At 33.4% G+C, this 15759-nt stretch overlaps 1 protein-coding gene across 3 annotated transcripts in view; it reads right to left on the bottom strand.

Annotated features, from left to right (window-relative positions):
* Positions 1-15759, bottom strand: part of CSMD3 (CUB and Sushi multiple domains 3) — a 1542511-nt gene that overhangs the window by 898814 nt on the left and 627938 nt on the right. Inside the window, exon 7 of one of the 3 annotated variants that reach the window (XM_027854053.1) lies at positions 220-531. The exons of the other annotated variants lie outside the window; for them this stretch is intronic. Within the exon in view, the coding sequence (XP_027709854.1) occupies positions 220-531 (312 nt within the window). The remainder of the gene's footprint in view (positions 1-219; positions 532-15759) is intronic. 3 annotated transcript variants of the gene reach the window in all.

Raw genomic sequence — 15759 nt, 5'->3', positions numbered from 1 at the left:
TAAGGTAGGAGATGCTAAATTATCATTAATCTCTGATTAAATGTTTGGGTTTTGTCATAGCTTTCTACTTTATTCTTTTGTAAGACTTTGTGTGTATCCTTTCTTTAACTTCCTTCATCTCAGCCCTCTTTTGTGATCTTGATTCTCTAATTTGAATCATTAGAAAATCATAGTTTTGGCTAATAACTAAATGGGCACAAGTAAAATAACATCCAATACCTCTATGAGTAACAACTGCATGTTCTTTAGTTCTTTCTATCTGCTCAGCATTTCTTGGTCTTCTCCTTGTACTTTGTGTATCTGCTTGATGAAGAAAGAGCCCGTCCTTGGATGTGTTGGGGTCCAGACCTGAATTTCTGAGGCTTGTCACTTGCACTCGCTGTTCCTCAGAAAGTCTAGGGGTGGTGACAGCTGTCACATTGGATGCAGTAACATCTGCAGATGTGCTAGCAACAGCAATAGCATCAGTGGCAGTCGCAATATGCTCCTCTAACTCACCAGTGGAGGAAGTGTGGGTCAATGTAGAAGAACCTGTGGGACACAGTAGCACTAGATGCTAACTTTTTCTTTTAAATTTCTTTTTTTTTAAATTTCTGATCAGTTTAATAGATTAAGTCTCCTTCCATTACCTTAAGGACAATCAACATGTAGAGGCAAAACAATGGCATTATATTAAAATGCACAAATAATCAGATTTGTTAAGTTGTTAGTAGACTCATGGATATTACACAGATATACACCACATTTTAATATACTGAACAGAAAAAATGAAAAACAAGATTTTTTTTTATTTTTCCAAATAGCCCTAAACTTTTTTCTCATTCTTTGCCAACAAACTCTTTTAGTAACCAAGACCTGTCAAAGACAGAATTTTGACAGAACAAGCAATCATGAAACCACACTTTTCTTTAAATATGTTTTGAAAACCCCATGTCTCTCCTTAATTACTGGAAATTAACATAACATCTTTTTTTTGTTAGAGTGAAGATAAGATGAGAAAAATGCATATTGGGAAGCCTATTTGAAATAACTATGCTTTGTAAGTATATGAAAGGCAATTGTCACATAGTGAATAAAGGACTGGCCTGGGAGTCAGACAATTTTATTTCAAATCCAGTTAATGGCAGGCACTAATACTGAATATGTGTAAGTCACTTAATTCTCATTGACCCAGGAAACTATAAGATAGAGTTTCTTGACTTGGGGTCCATAATTTTTTTTTCCTTTTTAATACTTTTATGTAATTGTATTTAAGTGTAATTAATTTCCTTTTACTCATCTATACTTTAGTTTATGCTTATGAAGACATTATTCTCAGAAAATGTCCATAGGCTTTACTAGATAATCAAAGGGTCCAGGAAATAAAAAACTGTTAAGAACTCCTATTTTATTGGTTATAATGTTTCCACACTGACAGTCATTGGTATAGAGTATAGACCCATACAAATAGCTATCCTTGATTCTATCTATATGCATTTTGGGGGCACAAAATGAATACTGAGAAAAACTAAATATTGTGGGAGTGAAGGTTTTTTAATTTAGTGACATTTTCATTTAATAAGTTTTAAGAAAAATACATGCAACCACAACAAATACATTGGAGAGGACATGGACAGTAGTTACATAGGATAGGCAAGCATAAATAGATGTGAGCTGAATCTTTGGAAGGGATATCGAGATCATTGGGATCCCAGATGCATGAGCAGAATTTATCATTCAGGTATATCATTTCATCAGCCATTTTGGAAATGTTTGATCAAAGTAAACTATTCAACTTTTCCACCAAAAAAATATTAACTTATTCATGCTCCAAAACTACTAACTAATCATAGTTGGTCATTCCAGAAGTTTCATTGGCACAAATGGATTAGTAATAAATTATCAGGAAACTTCCAACTATTTGACGTTTCTTTCCAAGGTATCCAAGTAGGAAACAATTTGACCCACATACCTAAGCTGTTTTTTATAATTTTGGATTTTCATTCATGGAACAAAAGCAAGGATTTTCTTTTTCTTCTCTCCCCTCCCCCTTATTTAATAATCTATTAAAAACTGAACTTGATTGTGGATAATCAAATTCTTATGTAATGCAGAAAATGTAGCTTTTAATAGAATCTTAAAACTGAATGTGAATGTGTTTAAAATTATCTTGACAGCTAAAATGCTCAACAAGGAAAAACTATTATTGAATTTTCAACCTGCAGCCACTAATTAGGTACAATAGTTGGTTCAGAGACAGAAGACTTCTGAGTATTTTTTAAGCCAATGTTCTATGTTTTTACATACCTGCCTTCTCAATAAACTGTCTTTTAAAATTATATTCTCTCTGTATAATTACATGTTTTAGACCAAGAGACATCAGAGTATTCTAACCATTCAGTAAGAAGAAAAGAATTCTATATTAAAAAATAATGTACCAGTGTTCTGAAAAATTTGCTCTATCCTGTATCCTAAAATATAATTGGATGCTGTAAAACTATCATGGAAGACATACATGCCACTCTGAAAAGGAAAGAGCACCTATTTTTGTCAAAATGTGTGTTAGCCCAAATATCATCTTTGGCACATAGGCCTCAGTGTTTGAAACATGAATTAAAACATAAATAAATTTCAACTCTAGGAACTGTAGTTTTTAGAGGGGGTTGTGTCAAAACCCTAATGATAGGATTATTCAATGGATAGTGACTTGAACTTTAAGTCAGGAAGGCCCTCGGTTCAAATCCTGTTTCTGTTACTTACTAGTTATATGATCACAAGCAAAATACTTAATCTATCTGAATTTCCTCATCTGTAAGATAGGGATAATAATATCTCTATATCACAGAGTGGTCTGTGAAGTTCATAGCTTTTATACATAATTGCATTTATTCATAAATAAATGTGGGAAAGTATATAAGGCAACTTACAAAATTTAAAGCAGCATGTAAATGTTCATCATTATTACAAACCCAACATACCATAATATGTGATGTCTTAAATTGATTAATACTCAAAAAGATCTGTGATCTAATCAATTTGGATATTCCCTCCAATGATACAGATTGCAACTCATCCATACCTACACCTCTTGTTCCATTCTTGTCTAAGTCCTCCCATGAGTTTGCCCCTGAGAATCCACTCAACATTCAGGAGGGCCTTCCTTATTTTCTCATGACATTGAGAAGATACCAGCTTAGCAATGAGTCTGTTATCCCTTATCCTTGCCATGTAACCACTCCATCTCCTTGATTGTACATCTCCCTGGTGATTTTCTTTATTCCTGTTCTTCTAGTAATCTACTAGTAATTTAATTTAATGAAATATTTCTTAAAACAAAAATAAAAAGAAACTTTAATAATAGCCCTTACATAGCTTAGATGAATAATGTTATTTTAACAGCTTGAGGTGAATAGAAAATAGCACTTATCTCCTTCCTAGTCTTCCTGAAAAGCTTGAGACCTTTAACCTGTTGTTTTTATTTTGATTTATGCTACCAAAAGTTAAGGTGTCCACAATGGTATTTACATAAATTATTTCATAAATATTAGAATCAACTCCTTTTACATTTATTTTACTTACACTCAAGGATTAAGCAGATTTTGTGAAAATGTGAAGCTAAATTCTTTTTCTTTAGTTTAACATCCTCATCCTGGTAATTTTGACTGGCACCTGTTATCTGAGTAACCTTGGGTGTGTGTAAGCCATTTTGACCTCCAGTATCCTCATGTGTAAATCAGAATATTGTACTAGGTGACTGCTAAGGCCACTTCTAGCTGTAAATAAGTGTGGGATAGGTGTGTCTATATATGTACATCAATGAAATCATAGGTTCAGTACAAATAAACATGTATATTCACATAGCTTTATTTATTTATATTTCTTTGAACTAGAGCTATGATTTTACTGGTATGAGAAACTCTATCAATAAAGATAGGTGGCTGCTGCAAATTATAACTCTAAAGAATTTTCTAAAAGTAACACTGAGAAGTTGAATGACTTGCTTAGAATCACACAGTATATATGTGTCAGATGTGAGGCTATAGCATTTGCCTCATATATCTTTGACAAAATGATTTGAATCTTATCATACTAGGATCTTATACTGATAGTCCAATGAACTGATCTTATATTTAAATAATACAGGTAAATCTTGGAATGGTGGTTGCAGGATAGGTTAAATAAGTGTAAAATAAATTATTCTTGTCAATAATTCCCTCCTTGGGGGCTTATCATTATCATAGAGATTCTAAAGACTGATAAAGCCTAGAAGTCTACATCTTAATTTCAAATTATCTCCAGAAAGAGAAAGAAGTGGAACCTTTAAAATACATGACTGAAAAAAAAATCACCTTGTTTGGGAGAATAATGTCGCTTAGAACACAGCTCATTAGAAGTTAAAGAAGTTTCCCTGACATGGGTATCAGATATCCTTAATATACTCCAAATCGTCAATGAATCAACATAAGTAAACTGAACAACTGTTTTGACTTTTGGCATTCTTGAGGTCATTCTGATTGTACCAGAAACCTTAGAAGATCTACCAGCTGAAGATTTAATAGACATACTGAGTTCTAGGGCCAGATTTAGGTCTTAGCATTGCACTCTGGCTGACTAAATTAAGTCCAAATCTGCCCCACAGTGGTTCAAAATTCTCCATGAATCTTTAAGCCTAGATTTTTATGGCAATGGGAGCTATCTTTCATCTTTAGCTGATACTACCAGGAAGGCACTAACCAAAACTCAGTGCCCCCAAAAATGTAGGTGCAAATGATATATGCTTAGGATTGCTACGTATTGAAAAAATACAGAACTGTAGATTTGGAAGGAATATAAGAGTTCAAGTCCAATTCCCTCCAAAATTATGAATCCCTCTTGCCTATACCCCTGTTCAATAGATGGTTCTATGATGCTCATCTATCTGAGCTCATCTATCTATCTTTGAGTCAATCAGTAATCTTACCATAATGCTTAAATGCCCTTTACAAAAACCCAAATCATGACTAATACTTTCCGAAGTTTGATTTTCATTATATCAGACTTAATAAGATAATGAAATTATCTAATAAAAGATCATAAGTTATGTTAATGTACAACAACCAATGTTCAAAAAGTGATATAAAAAATAGAGATTCCACATGTAAACAATTTTAGTTTGATTTTCTGAAGAATGTTTTCCAAGATATCCTTTTGAAGGAATATGGAATTTGATGTTAGCCTCCCTCCCCCCAAGTAAGAAAAACATTATTATTCCAATTGTTACTAAAATGCAGGGATTAGTAACCATACTAAGAAATTAATTTTATATAAATGAACAGATTGCTTTAGAATATGTCTTCTCTTACACATTTTGTATGAAATCTAAATATGAACAAAGTCAATATAATCCAGTGGACATGGTTAAAATGAAGCAAGATTAATTTATTTTTTAACATAGCTGATGAGAATCAGTTTCATTACTATATAATCTTTGAGTTTTTTGTCCATGCCTATGATTTCATTGGTATAGGGAATTTTGCCGTGTAGAAATTCTTTCTACCAATGTAGATCAGCAACTATACCATAATTTATAGTATTAACAACTGAAAGAATAGTATCCATTACTGAGATATTAAATGACTTGTCTAGTTACACAGCTAATACATAACTGAGGTAGGACTTAAAGCCAGATTTTCATGACTGACTTAGGCTTTCTGTCCACTGAACCAAAATTCTCCTCTCTCCATCTGTAGTGATGTATATATGGCCAGACTTTCCTTAAAGTGGATGACAACTGCATCACTAACTGGATAGGCGGTAAAATTGTAATGAACGGTGATGTGAGGAGAGCACAATTTTAATATCTTAACAAAACTCTGCTTAGCATCTTGAAACAAATGCAATCTTTGCACAAACATATCTGTGTTTTATTATGCATTTACTATGGCTATACAATTTTAGTATATATATATATATTAATATTCAGTCTTATTTTAAATTCTTGATTAAAAAATCAAGTATTCTTTGTTTAACATCAAGTCAATTGTAGTAATACTTCAAAAATATGAGCATCATCAAAAAACAAAAAAAATTTACATATTACAAGAGGCAAATTCAAATGTAAGGAAGATAAATTTACATTCAGATACATTCATTATTCATTTGAAATGAAATCAGATACAAAAGTATTAACAGTCTAATCAAAATTAAAATATTTCTGCTATCAAATCAATTAATCAAATATCTTTCAAAGTAAGATATTTACAATTTTAACACATATGAAACTTATTTTCTTAAAATTAACAAGCACAACTTGCTGCAAAAATAAAATTGAAACCAAAATGACTTATGTACAAAGCATGCTTATTTAAAATAAGATACAAAAAATTATCATGCTTCAAAAGAGTGAAATATGATAAAGGACTATGAGATACACAATTGGCTTAGAATTTAAATATTTGCAAGATTACAATAATTTTGTCTGATGATGATTATGGTGAAGTCTTTTCTTTTAAAATATGTCTATTTTTAGCAATACATTTTATGTCATTAAAAATTAAAAACATACAACAATGGAAATCCACTTCTGTCATGTTTCAACAGTGAAATCATGCATGCTGATTCAATCTGCAGTCAAAATACCATGAACAGAATTTCTTTTCTCTTTTAAAAGTGTAATCACTTATTTTAGGATGGTGTAAGACTTTTGGAGATATCGCTTTCCTTTGCCTTTCCATATCAGTCCAATATTGAGACAGGTACTATATTGCTATTAAGAAAATGAAAATTTCTATAAAATAAAATGTTCAAAAATGAATCATATTCCTCAATACAGTTGTGTTATACATAGAAAAGGAATATCAAAGAATATGAGCTACAAGAGACTGCAGAGATCATCAATTCCAACCCCCTTATTTTACAGATGAGGAAACTGAAGTTAAATGACTTGCTCATGGGCAAACAACTAGTAAATGTCAGAGAAAGAATATGAACCTAGTTCTTCCTAAGAACTCTAACACTATGCCATGCTTCCTATTGATATGAAAAAATAAAAAGTATTGATATTATGAAAACTAAGTATGGGTCAATTAATTTTAACTCTTTTTTTATTCAGATCTATAAAAAGTGGCTTTGATTTCTATAACAATAAAGCAGTAACGACTGCCATATTGAGAGCCCCAGTAAAAATGGATCTAGTTCAAGGCCCACCTGAGGTTTTACCATTGCTTTTGGCAGAACTAAAGAAATTCTTAGGTCCAGCGCTACCAAAGAGTAAGTAATACATTCATTATTTTTAAATACTCAAAATAGGTATGACTTCCTCATCACCAAAGAAAAGGAAGATTGATTAGGCTTGTATTTTTGGCCCAGAATGGTAAAATCATGAACAATGGGTGATAGTTGAAAAGAGGCCAATGTAGGCTTGGTATCATTTAAAAAACAATCAATCAAACAAACAACAACAATAACAACAAAACCTTTCTAACACTAAGAACTGCCCCAAAGTGGAATGGTCTGCCTTAAGAGGTAGGGAACATCCTCTCAGTGGAGGTCTTCAAGTAGAGACCAGATGATCACTTGTCAAATATATTGTATCAGTGGTTCCTTTTGGGTATGCATTGGACAAGATGGCCATTGAGATCCCTGCTATCTTTCAAATTCTGTGATTCTGTGACTGCCCCTGAGGTATTGGTATTTTTTCAGTCACAAGTCAAAAGGAACATCTAAAAAACATAGAGGGCATGTGAAAATTAGTGATTAAAGTACCCACACTGGTGAAATCCCTGATCCTTTAAAAAAAAAACAACTTAAATGGTAATGTTGCTATATATAAGATATGTGTGTGCTTGTATGTGTATCTACCATCCTGTCATTTGTTTTATATTAGCACTTTGTTTTCAAGGAGTTATTTATTTGTTCCAAGGGAAATCCTGATGAGAGAAAAAGAAGCTGCTGTAGTATAAACATTTTTGTAGAAATATATTCATTCTCTTTGTCAATTAAGGTACCTGATATTGCACAGAATAATATACAAATGTTATTTCAATTGCCTGAAAAAGTTAATTTACCAAAGAAGAATGCAAAAGTAATTCATTCTTTCAATAGGATGTTAAGCTATCTCAGCACATACATGTATTCAGGTATGATTATGTGTAAAAGTAATTTGTATATGTAAGGAAACCAAAGAAAATATCAATGCAGGAAAATACTAACTTCAATACAATTATAGGAAAGCCAGCTATTATAAGTACATGTAAAATAATATTTTGTAATATTTTATACTTTGTATGGCAGAAGAAAGCCCCATTAAAATTAATTATATTGATGTTTAGCAGTTGGTAATAAACTTTTATTACGTCATCTGAAATACCTAGACTACTACATTTCACTGTAGTTTTTAGGTATTCAGTGGATATTAATTATTCACTAGAGAATGTTTTCTTGGTTAATCATTATAAATAGTACTAGAAATTAGAATTAGTAAATTAGATTTAGTATTAAATTTAGATTAATAGGATCATTTCATTTTACCTTTTAAAAATCTGGGGGAAAAACCACTGCATTTTCTGTAATAGTACTGAGCACATATACATCAAATAAGCTAAATAGTTAAATAAAAAGAAATCCTGAAAATATATTTACATAGTTTATGTTCCCACATATTTGTAGAAATTTTAATTTAATTGGTATGAGGGTTGCTATTGAGGAAATCCCTTCTACAAATATAGATTGGCACTGGATCTGAACTTATTTTACTAGAGGGTACCTTGGGCTCAATAAGATTAAATTTCACTGTAGTAACACAGCCAGAATATGCAAGATAATGGACTTGAAGCTGGACTCAAAGACCAGCTTTCTATGCACTAATGTATGCTTCCTCTTTAATATCTAATTAACATAAGAAATGTAAATACAGTCAAATTATAGGATCACAGGTTTAGAGTTGAAAAGGACCTTAGAGGCCATCTAGTCCAACCCCTTTATTTGATCTCTGACTTGATTTTATTTTGGTATGTTTTACATAAGTCATCATCATTAAATTAGAAGTAGCAAAACTATTTCAGGTGAAAAAAAAATCCCACCAAAAAAAAAAATCTGACTTGATTTTATTTTGGTATGTTTTATATAAGTCATCATCATTAAATCAGAAGTAGCAAAACTATTTCAGGTGAAAAAAAATCATATACAGTGATACTAAAGAGATTTACTATGAAGAGCTACATGAGGAAATGATAATAAGAATAGCCAGAATTTTTCTAGAATTTTAATGTTTGTAAACCATTTTACACAGGTTATCTCAGTTCATCCCTTCAACAACATAGAAAATGTTGACAGAAGAACCACATCCTAACACTATTAAAATATTAATCTTCTTCAGCAGAAATTCACTGACTACCCTATATATTTCAGCATGCATAATATACAACCCTTTTGTTCCTGAGTTTTCTCAAGGATATGGGGAGACTTAGAGCACTTTCCATATACACTTGTAGGAAAACCATGTCAATAATGAGATAGTTCATATAAACTGATTTAATTGTCTAAAGTGGGAGAAGAAGAAGAATCCATTCCCACCCCAAATTAAGATATATGCATTTCCTCCCTCCACCAATTTTAATTGAGGACGGGAACAAATGACTAAACTGGTCTCATAATTTTTAAAAGGCAAGTTTTCCTTGCAGAGTGGTGTCCTTTGTTGGGTATTAATTACTTTCACACCTCGTCCTCATAAAGTTCCTAGCTTCCTACAAAGAATAGTGCAGGTGCTACCTGTTACATGAGGACTTTACTGACAACAAAAATGTCTACCACTCCATTCCTATTGAAATAATTTTGTATTAATTTATAGATAGATAGATTGATGATAGATGATAGATAGATTCTCTTCTAGAATCTGCCCCTGACTTATATACTTCAAAACTATGCCTTCCCTATTGTGAGCTCATTCTGGAATTTCCCTCAACTTCTGGGGCCTCCTAGCCTTAGAAAAGATTACTACTCCTGCAGTCTGTTGACCCTGAAATATTTCTCCACAAGGCCTGCCTCCCACGTCCCCTGCATTTCACTGGTGAGTTCCTCCTAGAGGCTTCATGTCATGATATCACTTCCCTGATATCATGGTCCTCTTTGAGAATGAAACACAAACAACAACCATTTTGGGGGAAAAGTCAGCTCAGCCTGCCTTCATTTTCCTCTGGGGCCTGTATTTGCCAGTGCTTAGCAGAGAACCTGGCACTTAATAAAAATTTAATAAATGTTTGTTTCCTTCCTTCCTCATTTCTCCCTTCTTTCCTTCCTTTTTTTCCTGTGTCTATTCGGTAGAATGTAATTTCTTTGAGGGGAGGTAATTTTTGTTTTTATCTTTTTATCACCAAAGTGGGGGGAGGGGTTTCCTACTTATAACAACCCTGTGAGGTAAGGAGTGCAAGTATTATTATAATCCCATGTTATGGGGAGACAGAGACAGAGAGAGAGACAGAGAAACAGAGAGACACAGAGAGAGACAGAGAGACAGAGAGACAGAGAGAGACAGAAAGAGACAGAGAGACAGAGAGAGACAAAGAGAGAGATAGAGACAGAGAGAGAAAGAGAGAGAGAGAGAGAGAGAAACAGAGAGATAGAGAGACAGAGAAAGAGAGAGAGAGAGAGAGAGAGAGAGAGAGAGAGAGAGAGAGAGAGAGAGAGAGAGAGAGAGAGAGAGAGAGAGAGAGAGAGAGAGATGCATATAATAGAGTGTCCAGATGAATAGAAATGATATTTGGAAGGGTTAAAATTAGGAGTATCTTGAAGTTTAAAGATATAATACTCCAGAGAAAATAGTTCTGGGGAGCCATAGTATAGTTTTATGTGTTGTGTTACATATTTTATCAATTTTGATTGAATAGAAATTACTGCCAAGACAAGCAGAATTTTAAAGTAACAAATTGTAAAACATTAGATTATTATGCAAGTAATCGTTTGAGTGCATCTACACACTGGTAACATTAAATGCTTCGATACAAGCATTTTGAAATGCCATATTCAAATTGAATTTACTCAGGATGATTGAATTTAAAATGAACAAGTTGCCTAATTTTTTGAAATCAGAACTCACCTGAATCTTTATTCATGTATGTGAAAACTGACAAACCATTGCAAGGCATGGTAGACACTGTCCCTCTGAAACTAACAGTTTCATATGCAAACTATCATATAGATGAAATTTACATTGATTCATTGTAGAAAAAAACTGCTTGCTCCATATGAGGGATCCTAGTGATCTAGAACTACATCTACAACTGAAGAACATCCTTCAGGTTGAAATTAAAACAAGGTTTGGATATAAAGTTGTATGTTAATGGAAATAAACATACACTAAAAAATAACATTGATAACAAAATTGATGACAAATAAGTGTGAAATTAATATCTAACAAGGCATTTTCAAATGTCATGTTTACATGCAAGGTATATCATTTATGTTCTGAAATTAGAATTTAGACAAACAAATGAATGTCTTACATATAAATATTTTAAAAAGAGTTAAATGTATCAGAATTCACAATAAACATTTCTGTGCTATGTAATCATAAAAAAGCCATGATTGTGTTTATGCTATTGAATTGTACATAGTTATCCCATTAAATACTGCATAACTTCAGGGATTTACAGTAAAATCTCAACAGACAGAGATGTCATTTCCTAATAACCCTAATAGAGTGCTGAAGCACACTAGTGTTAAAACAAGACTTTGTAATTACTGAAATTTTGCTATCCCGCAGGAATATTTTACAGCTTGCTCTCCTTCTTGGACCTCCATGGGGAGTATATTAAATAAAATCAACTTTCTTTTGCTGACAAAGTCAGCCTATGGGAAATGATGTATTTACAAAAGTAAATAAACTCAACCCTGTTCTCTGTCAGTCAAAATTGATGTAGGTAGAGAACAAAATGCTCTATTAAAGTCTTATCCTGATGCTTTATCTTGACACATTGGTGACCCTTGGTCCTTTAGAAATTTTTGAGGGAATCCCAAGCCCTGGTAGCCCTATGAAAGTGGGTATGCTTTAACTAATAGTCAGCCATAGATGGTATGTATAAAGACCAGCTTAACACATGAAGTTTAGAGAAGCTCATCAACGGAAGATTGTCAAGCTACCAGACGATAATGCTTTAGCCTCAGCAACTCATGAAGACAGGAAATGCATAGACTTGTAACACTCTTCATTCAGATATTGAAAAAATAAGCTCAAAGATCATCTGAAGTCATATATTCTAGTTTATTTTTCTTGCTATGATTTCCATTCCTAGAGCTCATATTTCTATGAAGTCAAAGGAAAGTATAACCAGCTACAAGCAGATGAGCTGGGAATCATTCTGACATATTAGAGAAGGGAATTAGGCTTTAGATAGATAGAATAAGGCACAAAGATCTAGTTTTTTTTAAAAAGTCTCCAATGAAGGAACTCAGAAGATCTGGGTAAAGGGTGAGGAGAGGACATGACGACAGTCTTCAAGTATTTGGAGGGTCCCTGTGTGGAAGAAAGATTAATCTGGTTATGCTAGGCCCCAGAAAGCAGAACTAGGAACAGAGTAAAAACTTCAAAGAAAGAAATTTAAGTTTAATAAACTTAATAAATTTCCTCAGAAAGTGGAAATGGCTATCTCTGGGAATGGTTGTCATTTCGCTTTCTTTGAGGTGTACCTAATAGAGAACAAGTCTCTTGGCTGGTGTCAGCCTCTGAGACATACTAGCTGTGTAATCCTGGATAAGTCACTTAACCTCTCAGTAGCTCAGGCAGCTTAGCAAGTAACACTACAAAGTGTAGAGCAGGTAATTTTTTGCATTGGTAAAGAGAGTTCCTTACTAGGAATTTTCTGTAACAATGAAATAAGAAGTGTGTGTGTGTATGCATGTGTGCATGCATACATACATACATATACATATATACATTCACATATGTATATATACCTGCACAAATATACACATGTATATACCCATTTGTGTACATGTATGTACAAACATATATCTCATCATCTCTACTATGTATCTATGTACACTATACTCAGTTGGCATTTAATAAATGTCATTAAATGAATGAATAGATGGGGACAAAAGACTTGTTATATTGCCTTTTATTTCCATCCTACCAGAGGGTAGGCAGAATAATTCATTCATTTATTCATTCCTTTACAAACTCCTTTAGGGAATAAAGCTGCCTGGGCTCAAATCTGTCTACCTGCTGCCTCAAGGATTGCATACATAGGTTATATCTCTGCTCTTCTCATGATTTTTCTAAGGTCTTGTTTAGCTTACAAAACGAACCTTTTTTTTGCCTCTATTCCCTTTGCAGGTTGGTTATCTACCTTGTGTTAAAATAGTCATCTTTTCACACACTATAAATGAACACTTACGTTTTCAAGCAGAAATTGTTTGCGGCTATAGGTACAGGGTTTTCCTCTTCCTTAGGCAGAGTAGGTGCTGACTTATGTGATATGATTTCCAAGCTAGTAAGGAAGACACCCTATGTTGATAAATCCACCCACCTTCTCCAGGTGGTATAGGGCTAATATTTCACTATTAAAGTTTTAGTCCCTTGGGTTAAACATTGTCAACTTCACTAGATCTTCTATTAAGACATGACTACATTGCAGGGGAATAAATAACTAACTATAATGTGAATCAGTTTATTAGGCAGACAGTTCTATAGTGGAAAGAACACTAGGCTAGAATCATAAGGCCAGAGCTCTAATCCAAATTCTCCCTCTAATTGCTTCCAACTCTAACATTCTAAGATTTTTTTTCTTCTCTAAAAGGAGGAACTGGGTCAGCGTGAAAACATTGGGTGCCCCATGGAGGAAAAAGGAAACAGGATGCTAAAGGTGTACATGGCAAGAGAGAACAGAAAGGAGAGTCAAAGGATACTGAAAACAATTATTTCTAGGATGCATTGTTTACATAGGTCTTTGCTTTAGCTATGTAAGTAACTCGATTTCGTTGGTTATAGCTATGGGGCTCAGTCTAGATTTTGCGATTTTGTTGTTTGAAAGTTTAATTTTCATCTGGAAAGAAGGAAGAAAGGGAGAGGAGAGAGGCAGGAAAGGGAGGAAAGAAGAGTGGGGGAGAGGAAAAAAGGGAGAAAGAGGGAATAAAAAAAGGGAGGGAGGAAGGTAGGAAAGAAAAAAGGGAGGAGAAAACATTTATTAAATACTTGCTAAGTGCAAGACACTGCGCTGGGTGCTTTACAAATATTTTCACATTTGATCCTGATAACAACCCTGAGAGGTGAATGTTATAATTTTCCTTCATTTTATAGTAGAGAAAACTGTGGTAAACAGAAGTTAAGTGACTAGACTAGGGTCACAAAGCTAGTACCTGTCTAAGGCTGAACTGGTGCTCAGATTTTCCTGACTCCAGGCTGAGTGGAACAGTTCATCCATGGCACTACATAGTTTACTTAGAAGAGAGAACTGGATTGTAGATGGAAATCTGAAAATCACTTTCCAGGAGGGCATAATTGTCGTTAAGACAGAGATTGTAGAAAAAAAAAACAAAACAGCTTCACATATTGACCTTTAGGAAACAACTACACTATTGCTCAGGAAGGGAATGACAAAAGGGTAAAAAGAAATCATTAGAGAGGTAGGAGAAGAAGAAAGAGAAAGTTGTACTTTTGAAGCAACTAACTTTCTAATAGGAAGAGATGGTCAATGGTATCACAAGGTGCAGAGAGGTCTAGAAAAATGAAGATTGAATAAAAAATATCATTAGATATAGTGATTAGGAGTCATTCTTGATGTTTGTGAAAAAAAATTGAGGAGAGTAGGGAGAGTGAAAGACAGATTGCAAATGATTGAAAAGAAAATGTGTAGGAGAGTGTGAAAGTGTTAATTTCAGTTGTACATAACTTTTTCAAGAAATTTAGCAGAGAAAAGGAGATGAGGGTGCTATGGTAGTTAGATGGAGAAAAACTGGTGAAGGGTAGTTTTTTTTGTTTTGTTTTAGAATTGGGGAAAGCTGAGCATGTTTTTAGATTAATGGGAGGAAAGTGGGTGTATATGAGAAAGAAAAGATTACTGCTGAATCAGTTTTTGGGAGTGAGAGAGAATATGGGATGAAGGGCACAAATAGAAGTATTGATTTTCTTTTGTGGTCAGATAGGAGAGAATGGGTGATATAGCTGAGACATTTTGAAGAAGTTAACCACAATAATCTCAGGAAACATCAATTTTGAAGTATCTCACCCTTGATCTGCCTAAAGGTGGGGCAACAAGAAAAGCAAGTATTACAATGGTCATGCCAAGCTAGGTAATGAGGGCATGATATTTCCTTAGTTCATTCTCTTCAACCTCAAGTTTTACTTTTTTTCCATCATTTGTTACATTACTCTACTGGCCACCAAATACAATGGTTCTCTTGATTTGGCCAACCACATGAAGTGTGAACTCCAAGATCATCCTAATAAATAATGTATTCTACCTTCTCCAAAGTCTTATAGTCCTGTATTTAGGTCTTACTTATGCCCATGTAACATTATACTTTTAAAAATTATTCATAACTATGTTTGTATCTCCCTACAATAATAAAATCTCATATTTTTAAAGTGTTTAGAACAGCGCCTGGCATATAGACTCTATATAAATTCTTATTTTCTTCTTTCCTGTCCCCTTTCCGTAAGGACTATGGCTATATAGTATTAAATTCCATTATCAATTCAAAGCATCTGCAATATATATATTTGTTGAATTGGAGTACCAGATTGATAAATGAGAACAATGCTTTTCCTCTCAAAATGAATAAAAATTGTACTCTTTCCTTTGTTAC

This window comes from Vombatus ursinus, unplaced genomic scaffold, assembly GCF_900497805.2.
Source record: "Vombatus ursinus unplaced genomic scaffold, bare-nosed wombat genome assembly UNPS02010284.1, whole genome shotgun sequence".
In the NCBI taxonomy this organism is placed as follows: domain Eukaryota; kingdom Metazoa; phylum Chordata; class Mammalia; order Diprotodontia; family Vombatidae; genus Vombatus; species Vombatus ursinus.
Note: the sequence above shows the minus strand (reverse complement) of the source record. Positions and strands in the feature narration are given on the sequence as shown.